General features: G+C 35.2%; 2 protein-coding genes across 32 annotated transcripts in view; both read left to right on the top strand.

Moving 5' to 3' along the window:
- The window catches only part of nfic (nuclear factor I/C), a 225,336-nt gene that overhangs the window by 195,144 nt on the left and 3,646 nt on the right, over window positions 1–26,546 (top strand). For 12 of the 31 annotated variants that reach the window (XM_073910278.1, XM_073910275.1, XM_073910277.1 and 9 more), the window contains 3 exons: window positions 1,511–1,695; window positions 8,522–8,681; window positions 14,629–14,714. In XM_073910278.1, coding sequence (XP_073766379.1) covers window positions 1,511–1,695; window positions 8,522–8,681; window positions 14,629–14,714 — 431 coding nt within the window. Of the gene's footprint in view, window positions 1–1,510; window positions 1,768–8,521; window positions 8,682–14,628; window positions 14,715–26,546 lie in introns of all 31 variants that reach the window. The other 19 variants (XM_073910272.1, XM_073910273.1, XM_073910271.1 and 16 more) reach the window with 2 other exon arrangements.
- Window positions 1–26,546, top strand: part of si:ch73-196i15.3 — a 239,069-nt gene that overhangs the window by 125,290 nt on the left and 87,233 nt on the right. The window lies entirely within an intron of this gene.

Below are 26,546 nucleotides of genomic sequence, written 5' to 3' on the forward strand. Positions count from 1 at the left end.
GGAAACATTACTTTTACTTTTTACTTTTTTTAAAATATATTTTACGGGGACTAATTGTGAGGCATTCAGGTTCTTTATTTGTTTTGCTAAATAGAAATGGAACACCATATATTTGATGGCTGTATTTTTTTATAGTGCAACTGTATTCATTTTGTTACAAAAACAATTTTGGACTGTCGTATACTTTGATGTGTTATTTCAACTCCAAATCCAAATATTGTTCAATAGACCATTTTAATGATGTGGTCATGTCATTGGTCCATGATAATTTTCCGCTTGTTATCAAACTATTTCATAACTGTAAAAATCATAACTTTTTGTTAGAAACAGCGATCATAACATTATTTGTTAATATGTGGCTCTTTTTGGATTCTCAGAAGCTATAGAAATTAAAAATGTAAAACAGGAAATAAGTTTGGGACCATTGTTTTTGTTTACATCCCTCAAAATGGTCTATGGCTAAAATCCACATCTATTTAGGATGAAAAGAATAAAGAAACAATCAAATCAAGGACAAAGGGAATATACAAAAATATTAATAAAAATGTGGTTTTATAAATTGTTCTGAATTCAAAAGTCTGCACCACAAGAGAAACTATAATGTTGCAAACACTTTTGATAAATTCACCAAAGAAAAATACAATTTCTGATTAATTCAAATCAAAATGGCAAATCTACTTATTTTTGTCTGTCAAACATAAAACAAGATACTTTAGCTAATGTTTATGTTGCTTTTTATACAGTTGAAGTCAGAATTATTAGCCCTTCTGTGATTTGTTTTTTTTTTTTCTTTTTCTTAAATGATCCAGAATCAAACAAAAAGTGCTCAGGGGTAGCTTAAACAATGTGTCGGTGCTCTAAAATAAGGGAAAAATATTTAAAGATTTAAATTTTTATTACAAATCTTTTAATATTTTTTCCACATTTTCCGAGTGCCTTGAACAGAATTTGCTGTTTATTTTTCAAATCATGTTTAACAGAGCAAGGAATTTTTAACAGTATTTCCTACAGTATTTTTTTTTTCTGGAGAAAGTCTTATTTATTTCATTTTGGCTAGAATAAAAGCAGTTTAAAATTTAAAAAACATTATCATTAGTGCCTTACGCAATTTCTTTTGATTGTCTATAGAGCAAACCACTGTTATGCAATGACTTGCCTTATTACCCTATCCTGCCTAGTTAAAAAGTTCAAAAGCCTTTAAACTTTAAGCATAATATTAGTATCTTGAAAAATATCTATTAAAATATTTTTTACTGTCATCATGGCAAAGATAAAATAAATCAGTTATTAGAAATGAGTTAATAAAACTATAATGTTTATGAATGTGTTGAAAAAACCCCTCTCTTTGTTAAACAGAAATTGGGGAAAGTATACTGGGGGGCTAATAATTCAGGAGGACTAATAATTCTGACTTCAACTGTACGTAGACCAGGGTCCTAAAAGTACAAAATAAAGTAAACAATATTGGTTATAAGTGAATAAATGTTAAAGCTTGTTTTTGTGTCTCCAGGTATCTCCCGGAGTCCACATCCCTCCTCGTCTCTGCACTTCCCAGGCACCCCCATTCTCCCCCAAACCGCCTCCACTTACTTCCCTCACACGGCCATCCGGTACCCGCCGCACCTCAGCTCTCAAGACCCGCTCAAGGACCTGGTCTCTCTGGCCTGTGACCCGTCCAATCAACAGCCCAGCCCAGTAAGATCATCCCACGAAGCTTCCAGACACAACTCATATGACTTTCTGCATTCATCACACTTACAGATGAGGGTACGTAAAAACAAATCCCGGCATCAGCCTCAATAAATCAGCAGCCATAATTCTGGTAGGAGCCCAATATGAGCCAGTCACAGCTCTGAGCCTGCCGTGTTACTCACTGGATGAGTCAGCTTGACAAATGATTTGAAATGTCGAATTTGTACTTTAAAGAGGTCATATCATAGGCTGTCCAAATTTGAACTTAAAAGTTAAAGACAAAAAAGTGTGGCTTTGATAATCATGTTGTGATATTGCTCAGATGACACGTCAAACAGACACGGTGCTCCTGCCGAATTTCCACTAGTTTTTCCTCCATTTTTTGGGTCCAGATAAACTGAAAATGAGCACTTTTGACTTCTCCCCCAACCTCTCTTTGGCCTGCAGATACCCATACTAGTGAATGCTGCTCTCTCATTGGCTGGATCGCTGATGTTATTTTCAGTCAGAACACAATTTACACAGCATGATTTGAATCGCAGACAGCTCCAGATATTTAGCATGCCAAATATCTCACGAGCATTGTCGACTTATTGGTGATTCTCTCATATCGCGCCCTTGATAGTTCACACTGTGTCGTTGTTACTCACATGAACATATGCAAATCAGTGCTTGATTTCAGGCATTTGTCTGCGATTTCACAAAACCTGTCGAGTCAAAATCGGGGCTAAAATCATGCAGTCTGAACTCGGCATAAGTGGAGGAAATGTGCTCATTTTGAATTCAACTGAATCATTTCTTAAAGAGACAGTTCACCTAAAAATGAAAATGTATCCTTTATTTGCCATCATCGTGTTGTTTTGTTTCATGTCTTTCTTTTGTGTATCGTAAAAGATTTTTTTAAAGAGACATGTATGGAGTCAATCTAGGGCCATATATACTTGCAACATGAAAGTTTTGCAAACAAGCAATAAAGTATTGAGCAAAAAATACGTAAAATAATGCAAATCTAAAGAAACCGCAAAGAGAAAATTGAGTTTTGAGAAAAAAAAAGGAATTTTGCAAACAAAAATAAAGAACTGCGAATAAAAATCAAGTAGTGCAAATTTATATATAATGTATGACTTTTTTCTTATGTATCCATAATTTACATGTTTCTTTGACAAAATAGTATTTAGTTATTAATATTTAGTTTAGGCCAACGCATACTATCAAAATACTATCACAGCGTGTATCTGGAATCATTTCAGAGCATGCAGTATAGTTTCGTACTTTAGCAGTTGGCTTAAAAGATTCACTTAATTCTACAGATCAGAAAGTGAAAGAGAGAGAGATAGAGAGTGGGAAAAAGCTCAAATTTACTGTTCTGGCAGAAAAAAAAAACCTCTGGGAAAACAAATAAATAATAATAAATCCATGTTATGACCTCTTTAAATTACACCAGAAAGGATGAATTACAAGATCAACTGATTACTTCCTGCGTCCTGTCTGTGTGTGTGTCTGTGAGCATGCAAGTGAGTGTTAGAGAGACAGACAGAAGGAAAAAGAGACAGATAAACAAGCCATCATGTGCCCTACATGGATCGTAGCCCATGTAATGTGAGCCAAAAACAGCTGACTGCTGCCTTGTAGAAGCACGCAGCCTCCACGCGGTCAGATTTCACCCTTTCCGTTAAAGCGACCTGCAGTCTAAACAGCGACATCCATCAGCCCTTTCACACACACACTCACAGACAGGAGCTCATCAGCTTCACATGGATGGGGGGGGGGCTTAGTCAGAGTCCAATCAAAAGGGCCACTTGAACTTTATGGAGATCTTCAGTAAAACAAAATTGACTTTACTTTGTTAGCACACACTGTTATTCTTGATGTGAATAATTAATCTGTGCAAGTTAATTAACTGAAAAAAAAACATTAGCTTGAATTCTCTGTCAGTTTGACAGCTTGGCCAGAATAACCACTACTCTCCGACCATTAGGTTGCTGTGAGTGAGAGATGGTGAGGAGGAATGCTAAAATAAAACATCGCCCTCTAGTCAGTATTGTGTTTTACTTGGATATGTGTCACAATACTAAAGTAAAATAGAAACTTTTGGTTCACATGGACTTTAATTGTGCATGCTTATTGCTGAAACCCAATCATTGAAGTCTATTAAAAGCACCAACAATCACCTCATTGGTAAATCTCTAGTACAACAGGTCCTGTCTACATAAGAAAAAAACATAGGGTAAATAACAACTAAATATCGAAAATACTTTCAAAACTTAAAACTTATTCAATACTAGAGATGGCTGACGTTTCGACACAGTTTCGAGATCTCGAAGCGCAAGTGTTTCGAAACACTGCACCGAAGCATGATCTGAAACACCCAAGTGACGTGACTAAAGTGTTTTGAAACCCCTGGTCACGTGACTAAAGTGATTCAAAGCATCGATCAGTTAAGAAGCGTTTCGAGACCTGGCGAATCTGCATGTAACTACCGGGGTCTGTTCCAATATCTGTCTCATATGGCCTGGAGGACTGTGCCTGTACAGGCTGTTACTATACTTCCAATGACTTTTGGGTTCGAATCCCGACTTGTACAAATACTCCTAAATCATGGTTTTATGTATTTTAATCATGTTTCTGTTTTATGGTGTAGCCTAAATAGATTACAGCTGCGGATACGCCATCAATAAAGCATCATTTTTGTAACACTAAAACAATAATACAAATTTTTACAGTACTGTGATGGTTGGGTTTAGGGTTTGGATAGACGTTAATGAAATACAATAAATGGGAAATTTAATGAATAATATAAATAATTCTTGATACCTTCTGGCCACAACTGTGTCTGATCTAGCAACAACCCTGTTTTAATACCAAAACAAGACATATTTATTCACTACGTGTTTATTCGGATGTCAGACCAATGTTGAAACAAAACGAAACAAGAACAAAGCATTACCAACTGGTATTAAAGCATTTCAAAATATCCCCGCATGGAAGTCAGAATCATTAACCGCTCCACTTAATCTCTTGAATAGATACTTCTACAAAGTGGGGTTTAATACCTCAATTTGCTAAAATGTTCTTGCTGAAGCTGTTTCAGTGCAATACATAAAAAATGACCACTAGTTGTCACCGTAGAGTGGGGTTTCGAAACGTTTCGACACATTTGCTTCGACTGTTTCAGTGTTTCATGAAGCCTCGCTTTGCCCACCACTATTCAATACTCACATTTGAGCAGCAACAGTAATGTTCTCAAAACAATCAGAAGCAGAGTGGATCAGTAGCCTAAGTTTACCATATGGTTCCCTCTACCAAACAAGACTCACTTGCTCTATGGTGAGCTGGAATATATCCAGTTCTCACTCCCCTCTAGTGCAACCCAGTGGCCTGTAGTAATATTGCAAACCTGTTTCTTACATCACAAGGATCTAAAACAACAATTAAAGCATGTAACGTTTGTTCGTTACACCCCTAACTTAAAGTTAAAGAGATTTAATTTACTTACATTTACTTAAATAAAAGCATACCAAACCATACCTTACCACAAGTATGTACATATCGCTCTCTGGTGGATACATCATTTGACACGTGTAACAAATTATCAACGTATGTTTGTCCAATGAGCCTGGGTTGCTTTTCATAAAAGAGTGCTCTCTTTATTCATACAATTGAAATAGAAGTTTTGTAATATTCTGATTGATTTAAGTAATTGGTCAAATTAATAATTTAACATAACACAGAAAAAATGAAAAGGCATATATAAAATTGTGCTTATGAAGGAAAACTATATCCCTTGAAATCAAAAGTTCATTTCATTCCCTGATTGTGGCTGTCATTTGAGTCCCATCACTCTCTCCAGCACATTCACCACTGGGATCTTTCTGCCTTCTCTCACTCTTTGGACCAAGAGCTAGCTCTGACTGGATTGTCTCATTCTGACAGTGACATACAGAACCAACAGAAAGTGTGAATGACTTTTCCTCAGGGGTGCCTGTAGGAGAGTCATGTGCCATCCCCACGTCAGACCGAGAGCCTGAGAGAACATGAAATACGGCCAAGAAGTAGGAAATCTCAGTGTCTAGAGGTGTTGCTGATGTTGGCACATAAACGGGGAAAGAAAGAAAGAGAGAGAGAGAGAGACGCGCACATTTCTGAATCTTGCCCTGTGGCAGCCGGGCTCAGCCGATTCTGTAGACTCATTGAAATTCCCAGTACTGCAGTCTGACCGTAGCCAAGCAGTCACAAAGAACAGCCGCACCGACCCACAATGCCGCTGACTCACTCACCAGCTATTGTTGTGCAGGGCAGTGAGTGTGCAGTTTTACCCGGCCAGAATGCAAACGAGAGCCAAACCCTCCGAGAGAGAAAGAGAGCATGATAGAGGGTTTTATGGATTTGCGGCCGGGGTAGAACGACAGAGCAATGCATAATGGGCCGTTCGCTAGAACACTGCACACAACGTTACTCTGTTTCTCCCTCATAACTGCTGATGCCATGAGGAGGTGGAGATACAATGTGCCACTGGACTTTCTACTACTGTTTTTTTTTTAAGGGACACAATTTTTCTTCTATGCATGTCTAATAAAATTAAGTACATTTGAAAACTACAGCATGTTTAGGAAAATCTCTGGAGAACTGAATTTAGGCAGCAAAACATTATCATGTTCAGTATAAAACACGGACACATTTTGAGAGTTTTAGAATCATGGGTTATTAAAGTGCAATAGGTAATGTCTTCAGGGTGGCGTAGTTTGTAGCACTGGGGCATGTTTTCCTCGTGTTTGCGGGGGTTTTCCTCTGAGTGCTCTGGTTTCCCCCACAAGTCCAAAGACATGCGCTTTAGCTGAATTGGGAAAGCTAAATTGTCCGTAGTGTTTGTGTGTATGTCCTGGTCCTCCAGGTTGAGGGTTGAGCATTGAGCTAATAACCTACCTCGTAAAAATTTGATGTTACGAAGCACCAACATAGTGCAGCTAAATATCAACTTCGTTATAAACAGCCCTGGAAAAAAGTAAGGTGATTGCCTTCAGAATCAAACAAATGAAACTTTTTTTGTATCATCACTCACAGTTGATGCATTATGGGTGCTGAAGTTATCCAACCTTTTTGGAGCAAAAGAAATTTCCACAGCCCCTTTTTGTTTTCTCCAAACAACATTGCACCAAATTCATCCTAAAATAATCTTTCTACTGCATAAACAGTCAAGCCTTATTAAAAAAAAAACACATTTTCCTAGTTGTGAATCCGCTTGTTAAGTCGTGATGTATCGGTGACGTGTGGAATACCTTTTCCAGGTCCAAGCTGCCACTCATTTGAATTAATAAAAAATTTGTTTATGATCTTTTTAGTCCTATCACACATCAAAGTGAATTTGATACAAAATCATAGTGTACACAACAGTCTTTGAACTTTTGACAATTTATTTTAAAAAATGAATAACTTTCTGGCTATCCGATATATCAAGCATGGATATATACATTGCAATCGTTATTTTCGAAAGTATTACATTGCTTTCTAAACATTTATTATTACCGTTTGATGAGTTTCCCCATGCAGTTTGAAATGGCACTTGGACACAGAGGCCGCTTCACATGACGTCACACTTAACAAGCGGATAACCACTTTATGTGACACAATAATGTAAACAATACACATAAACAGGGTTTTTTCACTTATCTGCAGAGTATGTGCTCCAACGCAGATGAGGGCAGCAGAGAGAATAATGTCAAACTTTAAAAAAAAATTTGATGTTTTTACTAATACTGTGTTCCATTCAGTGTCAAACTCAACTTTATTTCTAAAGCACTTTCAACCAACCACAATGTGTACTAAAGTGCTCTACATATAAACACAAAAACATGCAAATCAGATGTGATGTTGTTTCTTACTAATTTCTTTCTAAATTTTGACCTATGCATGGAAAATGATGCAAAATTGCACTAGCTTAGGTTTGCATGTGTGCAATCAACAGAGATGGTTATTTACTATTATTTACCCAACTGTCTCTCTCTATTTAACATGTTTTATCTGTAATTTTGAAATCTTTACTGTACTACCAGTAGATCTTTTTACCAAATGTACATTTTCCAGCAAATGCATGAATTGATGAAATGTTTGTCTTGTCTAATTGTCTTTGAGAAGCCAGCATTTAAAGCATAAATATATATGCAGCAAAATACATGTTAACAAAATATGAGCGATATCTGCTCTTTATTTAACAGCTTACAGTATACTCCCAGAACTCTGATGTGTATAAAGATGAATGTTAAATATATAAATAAGGATATAATCCTCATATAAAGCAATGGATTTATTTTACAAGCTCTTTATGATTGTTCTGAAATGTCAAAGTGTTTGGTGAATAAATCTCTCTTTTGATTGAACAAAAGCCATATGAGTAATATGAAAGAGCATGATTATGAGTAAATACTAACAGCATTTTTAATTTTTCTGTAAACTATCCCTTTAACCCCTAGTGTATTGCCAAGTGCTCCTTGAATAATGCATCTTTACCAGTGTTGAAACATTTTAGTTTTGTTGTGTTGTTCCAAGTAGCATGTTGGAATCCTCACTTTTTAAACAAAATGGAACACTGCATTAGTGCGCCAAAACTGACCTACATCAACAGCTGTTAAAACCTGCCGTGATGTCAGCCATGCTATATAGCTTATAGTCCATGAAATTGGCAAGTATTATAGTAGAGATTTTGCCATAAAATGATCAAATCTATCAGCTGGCCACGGGGATAGTAGATGCATGTATTGTGATGTTAGCTGTGTAGAGGCAGTGAGGTGTCCCTCCCCTCAGTGGCTCACTGTTGCCCTCTCTTCCTCTGCAGCTGAATGGCAGTGGTCAGGTGAAGGTATCCAGTCACTACATCTCCTCTCAGATGCTGGCCCCCCCACCACCCCCCGGCCTGCCCCGTCTGACGCTGCCCCCAGAGTCCAAATCCAGCACCACCTCTGCAGACGCAGCCTCCAGCTCACCCACATCCCCCAGTAAGTGGGACGATTTCAATCCGTCTGTCCGTCCAATCGCAATCTCTGTCCCACCTCTGACAGGGCACCAAACCTTTAGCCAAAAAACAAGCAAACAGTAGCACACACACATAAACAGTTGGAGATTGATGCAGTAGACATTTTTAGATTCATTACAGTGGCTCAAAGAATAATAAATCCAGTGAAACTAATTGAAGTGAAAGGGAAGATGGCTGGCTCAGAGTTAGTGGTCTGGCTTATGTCACAAATCATTTACATTTATCGCAACATACACAGTGTACAGATTCATGTTTGGTCATCCAATAGCCCCTCAAAGAAAATAAAGCATTTCTTCACATTTTACACAGACTCGGTTTTGTTCTAAACGTTTATTCATTTCTTTCTTCTGCTGAACATTCATTCATTCATTCATTTTCTTGTCGGCTTAGTCCCTTTATTAATCCAGGGTTGCCAAAGTGGAATTAACCGACAACTTATCCAGCACATTTTTACGCAGCGCATGCCCTTCCAGCCGCAACCCATCTCTGTAAAACATCCACACACACACACACACACACACACACACACACACACACACTACGGACAATTTAACCTACCCAGTTCACCTGTACCGCATGTCTTTGGACTGTGGGGGAAACCAGAGCAACCGGAGGAAACTCAGGCGAATGCAGGAAGAACATACAAACTCCACACAGAAACTGAGCTGAGATTCGAATCAACGACCCAGCGACCTTCTTGCTGTGAGGCGACAGCACTACCTACTGCGCCACTGTGTCGCCTCTTCTGCTGAACATAAAACAAGATATTCTGAGGAATGTTGGGATAAAAACATCCACTGACAAAAATATACTATGGAAGTCAATAGCCGCTTTTGGCCAACATGCTTCAGTATGTCTTCCTATGTGTTTAACAGAAGAAAGACACTAAAATTAGTTGGGCAAAAAGTAAATGATGGCAGAATTGTCCTTTTTCTGTGAAATATCTCTTTGATGAGTCTTGGCTCCTTTAATGGTGTATGCGCTACTATTCATGCTACACATAAAAATACCGTAATACAGCTTTTCACTATAGGAATACATCACATTTACTTGTAATAATGTGTGTGTGTGTTTGTGTGTGTGTGTGTGTGTGTGTGTGTGTGTGTGTGTGTGTGTGTGTGTGTGTGTGTGTGTGTGTGTGTGTCTGTGTGTCTGTGTGTGTCTGTGTGTGTGTCTGTGTGTGTGTCTGTGTCTGTGTGTGTGTCTGTGTCTGTGTCTATGTGTGTGTGTTCAGGTGAAGTCTTATTAGCCCCTCTGAATTATTAGCCCCCGTTTATTTTTCCCCAATTTCTGTTTAATGGAGAGAAGATGTTTTTCAGCACAATTCTAAGCATAATAGTTTTCATTACTCACTTCTAATAACTGATTTATTTTATCTTTGCCATGATGACAGTAAATAATATTTGACTAGACAGTGTCTTCAAGACACTTCTATACAGCTTAAAGTGACATTTAAAGGCTTAACTGGGTTAATTAGGTTAAATAAACAGGTTAGGGTAATTAGGCAAGATTTTGTATAGTGATGGTTTGTTCTGTAGACTATCGGAAAAATATAGCTTAAAGGGGCTAACAATTTTGTCCTTAAAATGTTGTTTAAAAAATAAAAAACTGCTTTTATTCTAGCCAAAATAAAACAAATAAGACTTTCTTCAGATGAAAGAATATTATAAGACATGCTGGGAAAATTTCCTTGCTCTGTTAAACATCATTTGGGAAATATTTTTAAAAAATAAAAATAAAGAGGGGCTAATAAATCTGACTTCAACTGTGTGTGTGTATATATACACACACACACACACACACACAGTTGAAATCAGAATATTATAATATATATATATATATATATATATATATATATATATATATATATATATATATATATATATATATATAGGTGGCGCAGTAGGTAGTGCTGTCACCTCACTGCAAGATGGTCGCTGGTTTGAGCCTCTGCTGGGTCAGTTGGCGTTTCTGTGTGGAGTTCTCCCTGCGTTTGGGTGGGTTTCCAAAAAGACATGCGGTACAGGTGAATTGGGTAGGCCAATTGTCTGTAGTGTATGGATGTGTGAATGAGTGTGTATGTGTTTCCCAGTGATGGGTTGCAGCTGGAAGGGCATCCGCTGTGTAAAGCATATGCTGGATAAGTTGGCGGTTCATTCCGCTGTGGCGACCTTAGATTAATAAAGGGACTAAGCCGAAAAGAAATAGATATATAGTATATACACTGTATTGACCTTATTCTAAAATGCGTAAGTGCGCCTGTTTTCGCGATTGTCTTAGAACTTCCGTTTCAGTCGCCTATGGGAGAAATGACAAGGAATAATAAACAGCAAAAAACGGTCAAACTACTTGCTCTACAAACAAATGTTTGCATGACTATACAGACCAAGTAGAATAATATAACAAGGAAATATCAGTTTGCAACATCAAACAGCGAAACGAGCAGTTTTTAATGTCTAAAAATGAATGGAAGTGAATGAGACCGGAAGTCTCGTGCCAAAAAGATTCAAATGGCAGCGTCCGCTCGTCTGCGGAGAATAAGGTCAATATACTGTATATATTTTATTTTTTACATTTTCCAAATTATGTTTAACAGAACAAGGAATTTTTCATAGGATTTCATATAACTTTTTATTACTTATTATAATATTTTTTTCTTCTGGAAAAAGTCTTATAGTTTTATTTTGGCTAGAATAAAAGCAGTGTTTCTTTTTTAAAACCATTTTAAGATCAATATTATTAGCCCCCTTAAGCAATATATTTTTTCAATTATCCACAGAACAAACCATCATTATGCAGTGCCTTGCCTAATTACCCTAACCTAACTTAATTAACCTAGTTAGGCTTTTAAATGTCACTTTAAGCTGAATGCTTATATCTTGAAAAATATCTAGTAAAATATTATGTGCTGTCATCATGACAAAGATAAAAGAAATCAGTTATTAGAAATGAGTTATTAAAACTATTATATGTAGAAATGCGTTAAAAATAAATGTTCTTTCCGTTAAACAGAAATTGAGGAAAAAATATTACAGAGGGGCTAAAAATTCAGGAGGGCTAAAAATTTTGATATATCTATGTTTCAGTGAGAAAAACACAGTAAGCGTATTTCCTTTAGTAACTTGTACAAACACAAATACATTTAGATGACAAGTCGATCAGCTTTAATGGGCCAGTGCTTGCCGCCCTGTCCATTAATCATGCTAATTTAATTATTAATGCAGAGAACAGCTCAATATATTGGCCATCCGCTCTGCTGCAGAATCCCAGATGATCAATCGCCTCGATACGCCATCTCACACAGACAGATTCAATGATCAGCAGGATTATTCAGCTAGAATCGCGTCTCGTAATCAAGTCCGCTTATTCAAAGAGCCATCTGATAAAGATGGATGTGGAGATTTTTAATTTGTGTGTTTACCAACAGGGGAGAATTTCCTGAGAAACATAAAGCTTCTGTAATTGCAGATATTATGCTCTTTGAGAGATGAAGGCGCACATTCCCTAACAACAGGCTGGATTTACATAAACAGACAACAGAATGAGCCTCCGCCAGACATTGTATTTATTTACACAGTCTAGCAGTAACAAATACAGAAACCGTGACCAACTGCTGCAATTCAATTCAGTGTCTGAGTGAAACAGATGCAAGCCATAAACACTTACTGCAGTTAAGATCTCAACTGAATATAGTAATGAATAACTGTGTGATTTAAACACAGAATCACCAGCATTTTAGACATATTCTATCAGTTTATTTGTGTATGTGGCATGTCATAAAACAGCTTTTGGGAAAGTTATGAAATTTGGCACAGAAATAGAAGGTTACTCAATGTTAACCGCTGTAAACCTAGAATCTTAAACTCTTTAACACCACCAACTACTCAATTTTGCACCGATATTTACGTTAATTCAATTTCTTGGCTAATGGCAAGTCGATTAACATCATTTATTTACATTTTAATTGTTTTAGATTGTCAGAAAAGATTTTAAGTTTAATATTTTAGGCATTTAGTCAAATTTGGGCAACAGCCATTTTGACTATTATAGTAAAAGGCTGTATCTTATGAATACATTGAAGTCGCATCCCAAATGACACTCTAAACGCTATTCACTTATGAAATTATAACCTCAACCATGTAGTGTATGAGTTTAGTGTCATCCCAAATGGAACGCTAATGATTTTTTTGCTAATGGAAATTCAAACTGCTTCCCAGTTGACCTTTACCGGTTGCCAGATTAGTGAAATAAATTAGCAGACTACTAAGTAGTGCCTCTCAGGAGTACAAGCAAATTCACTAGGGAGTCATAATTGCATAGGTTGGAGAATTCTGCTTGCAAAATCAAACTTAATAAAGTAATCCAACATCAGCGCTCGATAGCTCTGATAGCAAAGCTGCAACTGTTGAGTGTATAAAGTGTTCAACATCACGCACTTCTATTTGTATAGGTTAGATTGGTGTATCATCCAGGTATTAAAGATGCTCACTGTGAATGCATTACTTTCTTATTTATACTATAAAATGGTGTAGAATAGTGCGTAAGTAAGTGATTTGGGATGCACCAGTAATGTTATGAAGTGTGATATTTATTTTTGGGCACCAGTCCCTGAATCATCTTGTTAAATTTTATACAAATTATACACAAAGCATAAAAAAGTGCTGGTAAAAAATGACAATTTTTGTTGGGTTTATCATCCAAATAATGTGATGCTAAAAATGTATTTGCTGTGGTTTTATTTAGAATCTGTTTAAAACAATGTCACATATTGGTCAATATCAATGCGCATTTACATCCAGGGCTGGATTAATATAAGGGCTAGCCGTTGCTGAAACCCCAGGGCCCGCAGGAAGAGGGTACCCTTGATTGGCTGATTAATTAATTTTAATACCTCTTTTCGTTATGCTTTCACATATGAAGAATTAATTTTAGCTCGCTGCTGTTTAAAAACAGTGACATTACTAAACTATATGGCTCGAAGTAGCTGTAGCTCAATAGGAGTTTTAAATAGCCCTATTTATTCCCCAGTAAGGCTGAACAGATGTTCTGTTTTCCCCGGGAAAGTCTTTTATTTCCCGGGACAGTCACTTACTTCAGCTCTACCATGAGAATGGTACAGTCAAAGGTAACCAAGTGCAAAATAAAACTAAAACAGTATCCGTTAATAACATGCGGTATGAGAAGCCGAGATAGATGGAACCATGCAGAATGGACTCATAACGGAAGTGTTCAACCAAATTAAATGCAGGTAGCCTGCACACACAGTTATCAAAATTTCCATCACTGTTGAGTATCTACCTTAAGAAAATACATGGTTTAAGTCTTAACTGAACCAGTTAAAAAGCAAACTTTTAAATAAACGAATTTCATTAGTAATAATCCTGAGCAATGAAATACTGGTGCTGGCTTTCATCAGACAATATATCTGAGGTAAAAAAAAAAAAAAAAAAGCTAACCTTCTGTAATTGATTGACTCTACAATACGGGAAATTAGAAGCATGGATTTTAAAGATATTTGAGAGATTTCTGCTCAGCTAAAGTATAAAGTAATTTTTTAAAAACCTACCCTATTTAAAGTATTTATTTTAAAGCTCTCATTTAGGAAGTAATGCAAATGTGTTTTTTATTATTATGTTGACAGGCTTTTTCAAATTGTAAAAGTTTATGTGAATTATTATGTATGCTTGTATGCATACTTTAGTAAAATAGAAAACATTTATAATATTCTATTATAAATCAAGTGGGAAATTAAATTTCAAGCAAATTAATAATAAAATAATTTAAATAAATAAATGGGCATAAAATAAATAGAGCCTTTGGGTTTGCTATAGCCTCAGGGCCCAATATGTTCTTAATCCAGCCCTGTTTACATCATAATGCAATGGTTTGTGTTTTTACCTGTTTTTCAGCATACTCTGCTCCCGGGACGCCACCTGCCAACCGCCCCTTCGTAGGAATTGGTTCTCGAGACCCTGGCAGTCTGTATCAGGCACAGGTATCACAGTCTAAACCTCCTTATACACTTCATTCATCCACACACACACACCTCATTATAAACTAAAGTGAATAAATGCATTTTAACTACTGGAAACTTTGACTAAAAAACATTCGGAAACTTAATTTCAAGCAGTCCTGGAAAATTTCCCTTGAACCCCAGTGGTCTGAGCTAGTGTGGACCCTCAGAGAGACCCACGTCTGCTCTGTTCAATTATACATCACAAATGAGCAGATACTGGATCCACCGCAAGACCAACCACATGTAGTCTTTCACATTAAAATATACAGCCAATGCACATGCCTCAACCAATATGTGCTGGACTCATCATAGAACGTCTGGAGCACTTGATTTGAAAACAAGACAAAAACGATTAAAAAATGTTTGGCAGTATAAAATAATAATCAAACTTTTATATTTGTTAATGATAAATTTGGTTTCTATTCAAAATCTATACCTAATTTTTAAAATGTGCAAAATAAATTCAAAATTAAATCAAATTAATTGTTGATGGATGATTACATGTACATTTTTTTTATTTCAAGTATATTTTAAGCCAAAATATTAAAAATAAAATTATCCTGTTCTGTGCTTTGACAAAAATCCAGGCCCAAAAGAGCATCAAACTTTTTTTATTGATTTATTTTGTCCTTTTCATACAAAAAAATCAGCGGACAATCAGATCTAATCTTACATACCTCTAAAATAAATCCTCAATCTGGCATCTTTTATCCTCTGAAGCTATAGGCCATACATTCCATGCATAAAAGTAACCTACGTAGTAATAATAATTATTAAAAATAAATATAATTACAAAACACTAACAAATAATTAGGATCTTAGGTAAACATGACAGACAGACAGATATAGATCGATGGATGGATGGATGGATGGAAAGAAAGAAAGAAAGAAAGAAAGAAAGAAAGAAAGAAAGAAAGAAAGAAAGAAAGAAAGAAAGAAAGAAAGAAAGAAAGAAAGAAAGAAAGAAAGAAAGAAAGAGAATCTGCCAATTTAGTAATTAGCAATGTAGAGCTGCCCTAAATGAGCCGTAGAAGGGTCTTGGTTCAGTAATTCCTAAACTCTGTGTGGTTTGTCCAGGGATTGCAGGTAAAAGCTCAGCTCTGGAGGTGAATGGTCCATACGCCTCTGCTGCATTGCAGTGTTTTCAGCTCCATAAAACACTAAATGCACTTGACTGAGAGAGAGACAGACAGAGGAGTGACTAGTGTGTGTGTGTGTGTGTGTGTGTGTGTGTGTGTGTGTGTGTGTGTGTGTGTGTGTGTGTGTGTGTGTGTGTGTGTGTGTATGATGTCCTTTCTGAAAACCTCCAGCTGACAAACAGACACAACAGTGCAGCTTCTCCAGTATCTGTTGTTTTTCTGTTGAAGTTTTGTGTCTGTCAGCGGGGGAACGCGTGTCTGTGTCCCGGAGAGAGTATCATGAGCTCAGAGCAGGAGAGGTGAAGAGTTTTTGGGATGCTCACGTCCAGGTCTGTCTGGCTGCTATAGAGGAAACCAGACATGATGTCATTGTGGGAAGAGCTGTGCTTGAGGGAGTGAAGCAAGAAGAGTCCACTGCAGACCAGTCACATTGACCAATAACACGGCACTGCACAGAGAATCACTAACTGTACAAACAGTTAGATTTTTCTTCCACTGACAAAAAAAAAAGTTTATAGCTGTTGGATTTTTTTTTTTTTTTTTCATGGGCCAGAACTAATTAAGATGACTATCGAAAATATTTTTCACTATTTATAGCAAGTTCCTGCAGGACTCAAAAAAAAAAAAAAATATATATATATATATATATATATATATATATTTTTTTTTTTTTTTTCATGCATCTTTTTATTTTTTGAGTATTTTGAGATTTGGGGTTATATGGATTGTCATAGTGTTGTTGTTGTTTTTTATATAAAGAGTAATTTCACTCTATCAGTTTGTCCCTGTAGGTTTAAATTACAATCTGTATTTATAATATTCAAATTTAAAATAGCTGTGTAGTTTTCTGAAAACAATATTTTATTTATATCCATATATATTTTGAAGTTGTTGTTTTAAATTTTTTTTACAGGTTTACATTTTTAAAATGAGACGAAAGTCATTCGTTAAAGCTATTTTAAAATTAAAACTATTAGAAAAATGTGAACAGAAAAAAATTAAGGACTAATAGACATTATGGAAGTAAACAGTAACTTAAGTGATGTTTATTTATAAACTAATTTCGAGAGGATCAAGTGCTTATGATTGACCACGGCTGGTCCTGCACTAGCTATCATATGGTGTACCAATCAGGCGAATCCAAACGTACATAAATAACCAGTTTCCTTACCTTAGGCATCTCCGCATTGAAGAACCCTCCTATCTACCCCTACTCCTCCTCCTCCTTCCAAGACTAATCTAGAACAGGGCAGCACAGCAGCTCAGTGGCTAGCACTGTTGCCTCATAGCAAGATGTTCACTAGTTCGAGTCCTGGTCGTTGCTAGTTGACGTTTCTTTGTGGAGTTTAGCTGTTCTTCCCATGCTCACCTGACTTTTCGCCAGGTGCTCCAGTGTCCAAAGACATGCAGTATAAGTGAATTGAATAAACCAAATTGAGACAGTATATGAGTGTGTTAGCACTGGGCTTTAACCTCATAACCATATTCTAGTATAGTTAGTGGTTCATTCCGCCATGGCAACCCTTTATAATCAAGGAATAGGCTGAGTGAACGAATTCGGGGGAGCTCTCAGGACATACCGGTGCTCAGACTGCCGATGAAATGGGAGGGAGCCCCGGGCTCAAGGTTCTTCTGAGCTCAGGGCTCTCTGCCGGGACAGCATGTCAAACACACTTTAATATCAATCATCAGCTGTGAACCGATGAAAACTGATCAAGTGTGAACTCTTGAAATTGTAATTTAAGCAGTGTTATTTCAAAACTAATAAAACAAAAAATTAAATACAGTTAAATAAATCTAGTTCAAAATTTCAACAGCAATTGAGATAATATTAACAAAAAGAACAAGTTTCCTTTTTTCTTAATTTATTAGTAATATAATATCAATTACTCTAATACAACAGCCTGTATTTTATTACACAAAGCAATATTTTTATATAAATATATATTTATAATAATTATAAGCCTCATTTTAATATCTTTTTTTTCTTTCTGTCACTCTCTCTCACTCTTTGTATCCAACTCAAAAGTTTAATGGACTTGTGTTGTTTTCTTTCCTCTGATGAAAAGCGCATGCTACTAACAATCTTTGTTTTTGGAGAAGCTTGTGTTTCAGCCTCACCTCCAGAAGCAGTGTAATTAAAGGCAGAGACTGCCATTTGTTAGGCCCTTGTGGTCTAATATGTCCCCCTTGCTGGCCGGTGAAGCCGCCCTCGTCTCAGCTTTATATTTTTATAACCTAAACCACCTGTCACCAAGACAAAGCCTGGAGCTTTTATAGGGAACTAAATATTTTGTTTGGAGTGAACGCCTGAGCACTGTTTTCCTGGGCTCTGATGGTCTCTGTGTCCTCAGCAGTGCTGTAGTGAATAATAAGGAGAAACACCTTGAACCTGTATGAGGAAATAATACCAGAGCACTTTCACTACATCTGCCGTTACACAGTGAAATATGTGACATTTACTATTCGAATTACTAATAAAAAATATACGTGGGGTGGCTCAGTAGTTAATGCTGTCACCTCACAGCAAGAAGGTCTCTGGTTTGAGTTCCGGTTAAAAAACAGAGCTGTATTTGTTAACATCAATTATTGTTTTGTGAACTAACAAAAACAATGTACTTTTTACTTACACAAATTAACACAAAGGTTAGGTTACGTTACTTTATTTATACCCGAAATTAGATTTGGTTTGCAGTCAAGAGTCCTCATTTCATAACAGTGATACACAAAAAAAAAAACTCACATAGTGAGTTACCTAAACATTCACTCTAACACTTTGTGTTCGGTTAAAAAGTTAAGGATCCAGTCTACCAGGTTATTGTCAAACTTTTCCAGCAGTCTACTAAATAAAATGTGAGGTTGAATATGTTAAAAGCAGTGTAAAAGTCGCCAAACAAAAGTCTGGCAATTGAACAATTTTATTTCAAAATAGGTTAGACAAAGTAACTGTGGCATGCTCTATTCTTAGATAGGGCCTATTGGCAAACTGCATAAGATCAAGTGCATACTCGGTTCTTCTCAATATTTCAGACCTTACAAGCTTTAAAAACTTTCCTCACAATTGATGTTAAGGCTATGAGTCTAAATTCATTAAAGATTTGGGGAGAGTTAAATTTGGGAACAGGGAATACCACAGTATCCTTCCAAATTGTGGGTACTTGTTGTTCTAGATATCTATTTAAATGTTTTCAAAAATTGGGCTTAGTTCCATTGCACAGATTTTAAGTGTGTGACATGACCACAAATATTTTCTGGTCCATTGCTCTTGTTCACTCTTACTGAGAGGAAGGCCTTATGCACATCTGTTTGTTAATAAAGTGCTGTCCACCTGTGAGTTTACTATTTATTTCCTCAATATCCCTGGTGAAATCTTAATTATTAAAATTATTATAAAATTGGTGAAGACCATTGGCTAACTCAAAATCAGTGCTGTAGCATGCTAAATTAATCAGGCTGTTACTCTTTGGATTGTGGAGGCCTGTTATGATTTTCAAACAGTCCCCGCCTGAACCAAGCTTATTTGTAGCAATCTTGTTTTCTAATTTAGTTTTCTAATTTTGTTTAGCCAGGACAGCCTTTGTTTCTTTTGAATCAGAAATGCAAATCAGAAGTGGCTCCTTGTTTAAAAAACAATTCATTTTTCTGTATGCAGGATTTGACTGAGTTTGATACCCACGATTTGCTGTCAGAGTAAATCTTTACCTGGCTGCATGGAATAAATATGTCTCTGCAAAAAGCCACATTGGAGCATACAGTATCGGCAAACATATCAAAGTTAACACCACAGGACTGACAATCTTGTATGTAATTGTGAAACTTACGTCAAATATCTTTTTCTTTTAAATATTATTGTATCATTTGGTTATGTGATTTTTTTTAACAAGACAGTTATTTGAAAAGCTGAAATATAAAAAAAATGATGTATGCTAGAAAAATATAAACAAAACAAAAATGTTAATTAAATTAAAGTTGAGGATGAAGCACTAAGTAAATGAGCGAAAAGTAAATTAAATGTACTACTGGCTACTAAACGGTAATAGTACTACTACTAAATAGTATTATTTAGAAAGAAAATTTGGTCCCACTTTATATTGTGGCCTTAACTAATATGTACTTACACAGGAATTAATAGTTTACTATAATGTACTTGTGTAAATACATGTATTTACTGTGTACTTATGCTTGATTAAATACCAGTATGTAATTACATCTGTAATTAACTTTTGTAATTACATTTGTAAATACAATGTTGACCATCCCTTACACCTTAACCCACCCTTAAACCTACCCATACCAGCAAACCTGTCCATAACAAAACCTCTATCCCAACTCAAGAGCACCACAAGTGTTCTCAAATACATTATAAACACAGTAAGTACATTGTATTTATTTTCTGATAAAAGTACATAGTAGTTAAGGCCACTTAATATAAAGTGGGACCGAAAATTTTATAAAAATGGCTAAACTAATTTTAAAAAAATGTAAAAATGAAAGAAAAACTAATAATGCTAATAATGAAAAATACTAGTGAGACTTTATTTAAGGTGCCTTTGTTTTGCTTGTTTCATTAACTTACTATTGTGATGACAATTAATTATGCATAATTAACTAATTTTAAATCTAACCCACATTCTAACACTAACCATATAGTAAATACTAGGCATAGGATGATAACCGCTTTCAAGGTATACCATGGTTTGGAAGAGTCAAGGTTTTAAAATCACTAAAATTGTCTGCTAAACTGTGCCTAAGGAATGTGTAAGATTTTTTTTTTATAAATTTTTTTAGGACACTGGTATCCTCTGCAGATATCCAAAGATGCCATTTAAAATAGTAAATAAATCAGTGTTTTTGAAACTAATGAAGACAGAAGTCAATGATTCATTTGAATTATTTAGCCTGACATGTTTACTCCTCCAAAATACTATAAATATATTGTGTTCAAAAAGGGGAAAAACAGCTTCAGTTTTTTTACCCATTTAAAGAGATTATATTTTAGAGCAGCAATCACAACATTGTGAAACCGTGATATTTTTATCCAAGGTTATCATACCATCTGAATTTTATACAATGCATGTAGTTAATTAACAGTAACCAGTAGTTAAAGTATAGTTGTACTATAACAACAACACATTAAAATAAATTGTAAGAATATTATTTTAATAAATGTTTTTTTTCAATATTTACTAACACAACATTAATATATTTGAGTATTTGTTAAAAAACATTATACATGCTGTAAAATTATACTTCTTATTTATAATTTGTGATGGCTAATGCATTATCTAATATTAACAATTAAATTAACAACAAATGTTACATTTCTTCATTCATATTATCCTTCCATAACTGATGTGTTTATTGTTTTACTAATCAGCCTTAATTTGCTTGATCTGATTCAGCTCACCAAGATAACCGACCAATGAAAACATTTATAAAGAAAGCAAACAGTATGGTATTTCATGGCCCGCTTGGGCAATCTCAAATATCTGCTTGATATACCATCTGCTTCACTAGTGGCTTTGAACTGGTTTGCATGTATCAACATTTGGATAAATGGATCTGATAATGATCATGCACTTGGCCTGTTTCTCTCAGGCTTCACCGCATCAATCAAAGGAATAACAAGGGCAGACGCTGCACATGACATTTTCACATAAGATATTTTGATCATATTTAAGTGTAAATACTAAGCAGGCCATCTGTCTTTGAGGAGAGACGAGAGATTATCGCAAAAACATCACAACCAAGAAGAGGGGCATTTACTGCGGTACATTTTCCAACCAAAGAAAGGATCGAGTTTCTATAACATGCACTGGAAATATATTAAATCTGCCTCTCTAGAGGAAAAGGACTGTAGATTCATCTCATCAAGAGACATTTTTGGTATAGTAAAATGACGTATTGGCACTTGAATGCAAAGCCAAGATGATATCCAGAGCTCTGGAGTTTACATGTGTATTATATATGTGTATATATCAAAGAAATTAAAACTAGAGAACAACCTACAATTTCCTAAATGTTTAGGTCAATGCTTAGGCCTATTTGAAGATACATTTACAGGAGTGAAGTGTCATTTTTACAACATTTCCAAATAAATACAGTATATGAATGCTTAAATGCAGTATTAAAAGCTTAAATGTGTTATTTTAGAGAGAGTTAGACAATATACCTCCCTGCTATTGGTGTCAATTCAATTTATCTTTATTTCTATAGCTCTTTTACAATGTAGATTGTGTCAAAGCAGCTTAACACAGAAGTTCTAGTAAAGGGAAATTGAACAAAAATGGGAACTGGTGGTTTTGTAGTTATCTGACAGACCCTGACTTTGTGACTTCAACCATCAGCTTTTCAGATTAAGCCAAAGTGATCAAGGGTGCGTCTCAATCAGCTTTCTTATTCAGCATACAGCGCACTGATTAGGGAGTCAAACACTTTAAGGGATTTCTCAATTCTTTCAAAGTGCTGAAATATTTGCAGTGGACTGTGAAAAGAGAAAGTTGACGCTCACCATGTTCCCTTAAGTTCTGAAGCGCTAATTATGAATCATGTCAACCAACTCACTGAACATAGCAAAATACAATATATGGTTTATTTAAATAGAAGCTGTTATTTATATTTAACCTAGTGGGGGTTAAATATATGGGTCTATATTTAACATAGACAGGTACAGAACAATCTAGAAATATTTTTGATTGTTTCACGTACCAGCAGCAGTACAGTCATTAATCAAATTATTTATATATAATGATTTTATAAAAATGTAAATTCATTTTAAAAAGGTGTGAAATAAATTCCAGTTTTGTCACACTCTGTCACGCCGAGCGAAAGGAAAAGAATCAACAAAAGAATCCAACTGCAAGTGTAGTTTATCTGTGAAGCAATCGCAAAAGTGCAGATCAAAAACAAAACAAACAGAGTTCAAATGCAACAGTCGCTACAGGAATGAGTACTGGAAAGTCTCAGTTGGATATCAAAGCACAGGAAAAGTCCAACGCACAAAGCCACTGAGAGTCCTGACGGAAACACAGAGAGTAACATGAAATAATCACAATGAACTGACATCCTGCATCCCAAATCGCGTACTTCCATACTGTTTTGCATGTGAAAAACAGTATGTGAGCAAAGTAGTAGGAGTGCGAATTCATAGTATTTGAGAAATAGTACTCGAATAACCTGCTACTTCCAGCAAGATTCTAAAGCGCACATCCAATAGATACTAAACTATCCCATGAGGCCAATTAAGGAAGAGAATAATGGAAATAACAACATGTATTTTGCAATTATGTAGTATGTCCCAATTCCATTCATACTATACAGAACATCCTTTTCTAACAGTCATGATGAAAGTTCTTATATTCAAACGTAATACCTACTTGAGTGGTAGGTGATTTTGGACACAGCCTCAGTGTTCCTACGTGTAATGAATGCATGTAAATGATCTACTGATTCACGAGCTAGGAAGCTCTTTAGGCCATAACAGCCATAACAAGTATAAGAATATTACATCTATGAAGTGTTCTAAAAATTCACAAAAACAAACTTTGGTATCTACCTTGGATGTCCCCGCAAGTATAGCAATACCATTATATTTTGTCATTAGTGAGTTCCCCATGAGGAAAATGTAAAATGAAAATGTAAAATTGTAGAATGTTTTCTGTAAGGGTTGTTTTTAAGGGTCAAATATTATTTACTCTCATCATGGCAAAGATAAAATAAATCAGTTATTAGAAATGAGTTATTAAAACTATTATGTTTAAAAATGTTTTGAAAAATCTTCTCTCCGTTAATCAGAAATTGGGGAAAAAATAAACAGGGGGGCTAATAATTCTGACTTCAACTGTATGCGTATATAGATATATTTATTAATTAACTGCTGTTAATTTACTCTTTTCAGACCAATTAAGATGCACTGCAAGTGAATTTTTTCTTCTGTAAAAAATTATAGATGATTTACAGCTGAAATCATTGTGCTTCAGCATCATAAAGTGTAGGTCAACAGCAGAACAAACAGCAAAACTAAATGAATACATGTGGCTCCTGCTAATACATAAAGGCCTTATGAAGCAAAACAATCAGTGTGCAAGAAACTAAACATGATTTACAACATTATTAATTTAATACACATCCTCAGCAAGTGCTACTGAACTTGTGTTGGTTCTTTTGGGTTGAACTATGCCTTGGCTCCAGAAGTCCAAATCGACTTCATTAAGCAAAGACTTGAAAGATGTTGATGCACTGTATGATTATAGTTTAATATTGTGGCATGTAATTTTAGATACCTGGTCGTGCATGTGGTCCAGATAGTGAAACTGCTCCTTGATCAATGAACAAGAGCTGCCAGCACTCCTTGGCGCCACTGCTGTTTTTATACTGAAATGTGTCAAAGGATTTTAACTCCGATTCTCAAGGCTGTGTGCTAATATCTGGCCATTGCATTGTGGATTTGGGCAGCAGTTAGTCTGTGGTTTGGTGCTGTGCAAGAATCAAGTCATCAATCTGATGTATACAAACTTTTCAGCAGGGAGTAGGAACAAATTTTCCTTTTTTAGCATTATTAAATCAATACATTAGAGGGTAGTTAAAGCCGTCTGCTGGACTGCTGTGAAATTACTTAAACCTTAGTGGAAAATATTGAGCCAGGAACTTATGGCATGAACCCCTCTTTTTTCTGTTTTTAAACCTTGTCAAGTTTTAAAAAGACTTCAGCGGTCTGTGAACGAAAGCCAAAGTCCTGTTTTGCTTTTAAATGGTTTGGGTGGGATCCTGCTAAGCTCTCTCTCTCTCTTTCTCTCTCTCTCCCCCTCTCTTTGTCTGGCATTCAGAGCTTTTTACAGTGTATTAGTTTTAATAGATTCCTCAATTCTGGCCCTCAACTAAGTGTTCGCTGCCCATTATCAGAAATGGCCTGATTGTAATGAAATTGGGTTCTTTTAAATTATTTGTATGCTTATGAATAGGATTTTTTTAGAATTAGAAAAACAGTAAAAATTATTGCGATGATGAAATTCACCAATGTTGAAATAAAGTTTTATTTAATTAAACACACTTTTGCTGAAAACTAGTTTCCTAAAACAAATCTTACTGACCCCAAAAGAGTAAACATTACTCATAAACAAAATACTTTATTGTGTATCATCTTATCAAAAATATGTTTATTCTTAATGCTGATATTAAACGGGATCTTAATCTGTGTATTTAAAAAGTGTTTTTAAAATAACTGCTAAGGTCATTATTATTACTTATTAGTTATATAGTCAATTATTTAAAGATGTTAAACACCACTTAATAATTGTGATATATTTGAAAAACTTTCTCATAATTTCTTACAAACACACACACACAAACGCAAAAATTAGTTTAATAATAATATTACTTTTCTAAGTAGACTAAAGCATTATTTTTAAAAAATTCAATAATAATATTTGAATGACTTTTTAAAGGATTTAATGCAAGTTTTTTAGTTTAGTTAATTCTCTCTAATAAATGGCTGAATTAAAATCAATCAACAAAATTAGGTTGAGTCCCCCATGCAACGAGAGATACGGGAACAGACAGAAATGAAGACAGCGGAGTTTTACATTTCTGCGATGGAAATATTCTCATTATTTTGAAAACATGGAAGAAAAGGAAAAGAGGATTGTTTGACTGGACAGTGATTTTACTTTTTAATAAGACAAAAATTGCAAAAGTAAGAAGCGCATTGCTTGAAACTTTCAGTAATCTGTAAATATGGCATGTATAGAACATTTCAATGTTGTAATGTCAATGGTCCGTGAACATTTCCTGCTTGATGTTAAACTATTTCCTAACTGTAACAAGAAGCAATTCAATCATAACTTGATTTTAAATCATCCGTCATAACATTATTTATCAATATGTTGACCTTTTTGGATTCTCAGAAGCAATAAAAATTAAAAATGTAAAACAGCAAATACTTTAGGACCATTGTTAGTGTTTACAGTTTTCAAGATGGTCTATCTCTGAAGTTTTTCAAGGTAAATGAAGGTTATAAAGTGTTCTGCTCATTTGAGAGATCCTCTATTTAAAAACCATGCAAGTTCTGAAAGAGATCAAGCCTCAGCCAGGTCAGAAAAAGTAACACCAAATTAACTTAAAAGTAACGTAACGCATTACTTCCCATTCAAAGTAACTAAGTAACGTAAACTAGTTACTTTTTTGGGGAGTAACTCAACTACTTTCCAAAGTAACTTTCCCCAAAACTGTAAACAATACTATATATTGTATTTTAACATAACCTATGTATAAATTATGTTACATAACTATATGCAGTGCATCTGGAAAGTATTGATAGTGCTTTTTTATTTTACTGCCTTATTCCAAAATGGATCAAATTAATTTGTTTCCTCAAAATTCTAAACACTATAGCCCATAATGACAATGTGAAAAACGTTTTTTGAAATTGTTGCAAATTGATTCAAAATAAAAATCCTGAAAAAAATACACGTAAATAAGTTAAATATATGTTAAAATGCTTTATTTGTTAGTATTGTTAACATTTGCATTTTTAGATATCCAAGTAAACTGATGCAGTACTTGCATTTAAATATGTAACTTTTTTTTTAAAACATTCCATTGTCATCTGCTTGCCATAGATCTTGGGATGTCTGTTTAATTCTGGATTGCTTGGAAAACGAAGGATGCATTTTGA

Source organism: Danio rerio, chromosome 8 (genome assembly GCF_049306965.1).
Source record: "Danio rerio strain Tuebingen ecotype United States chromosome 8, GRCz12tu, whole genome shotgun sequence".
In the NCBI taxonomy this organism is placed as follows: Eukaryota; Metazoa; Chordata; class Actinopteri; order Cypriniformes; family Danionidae; genus Danio; species Danio rerio.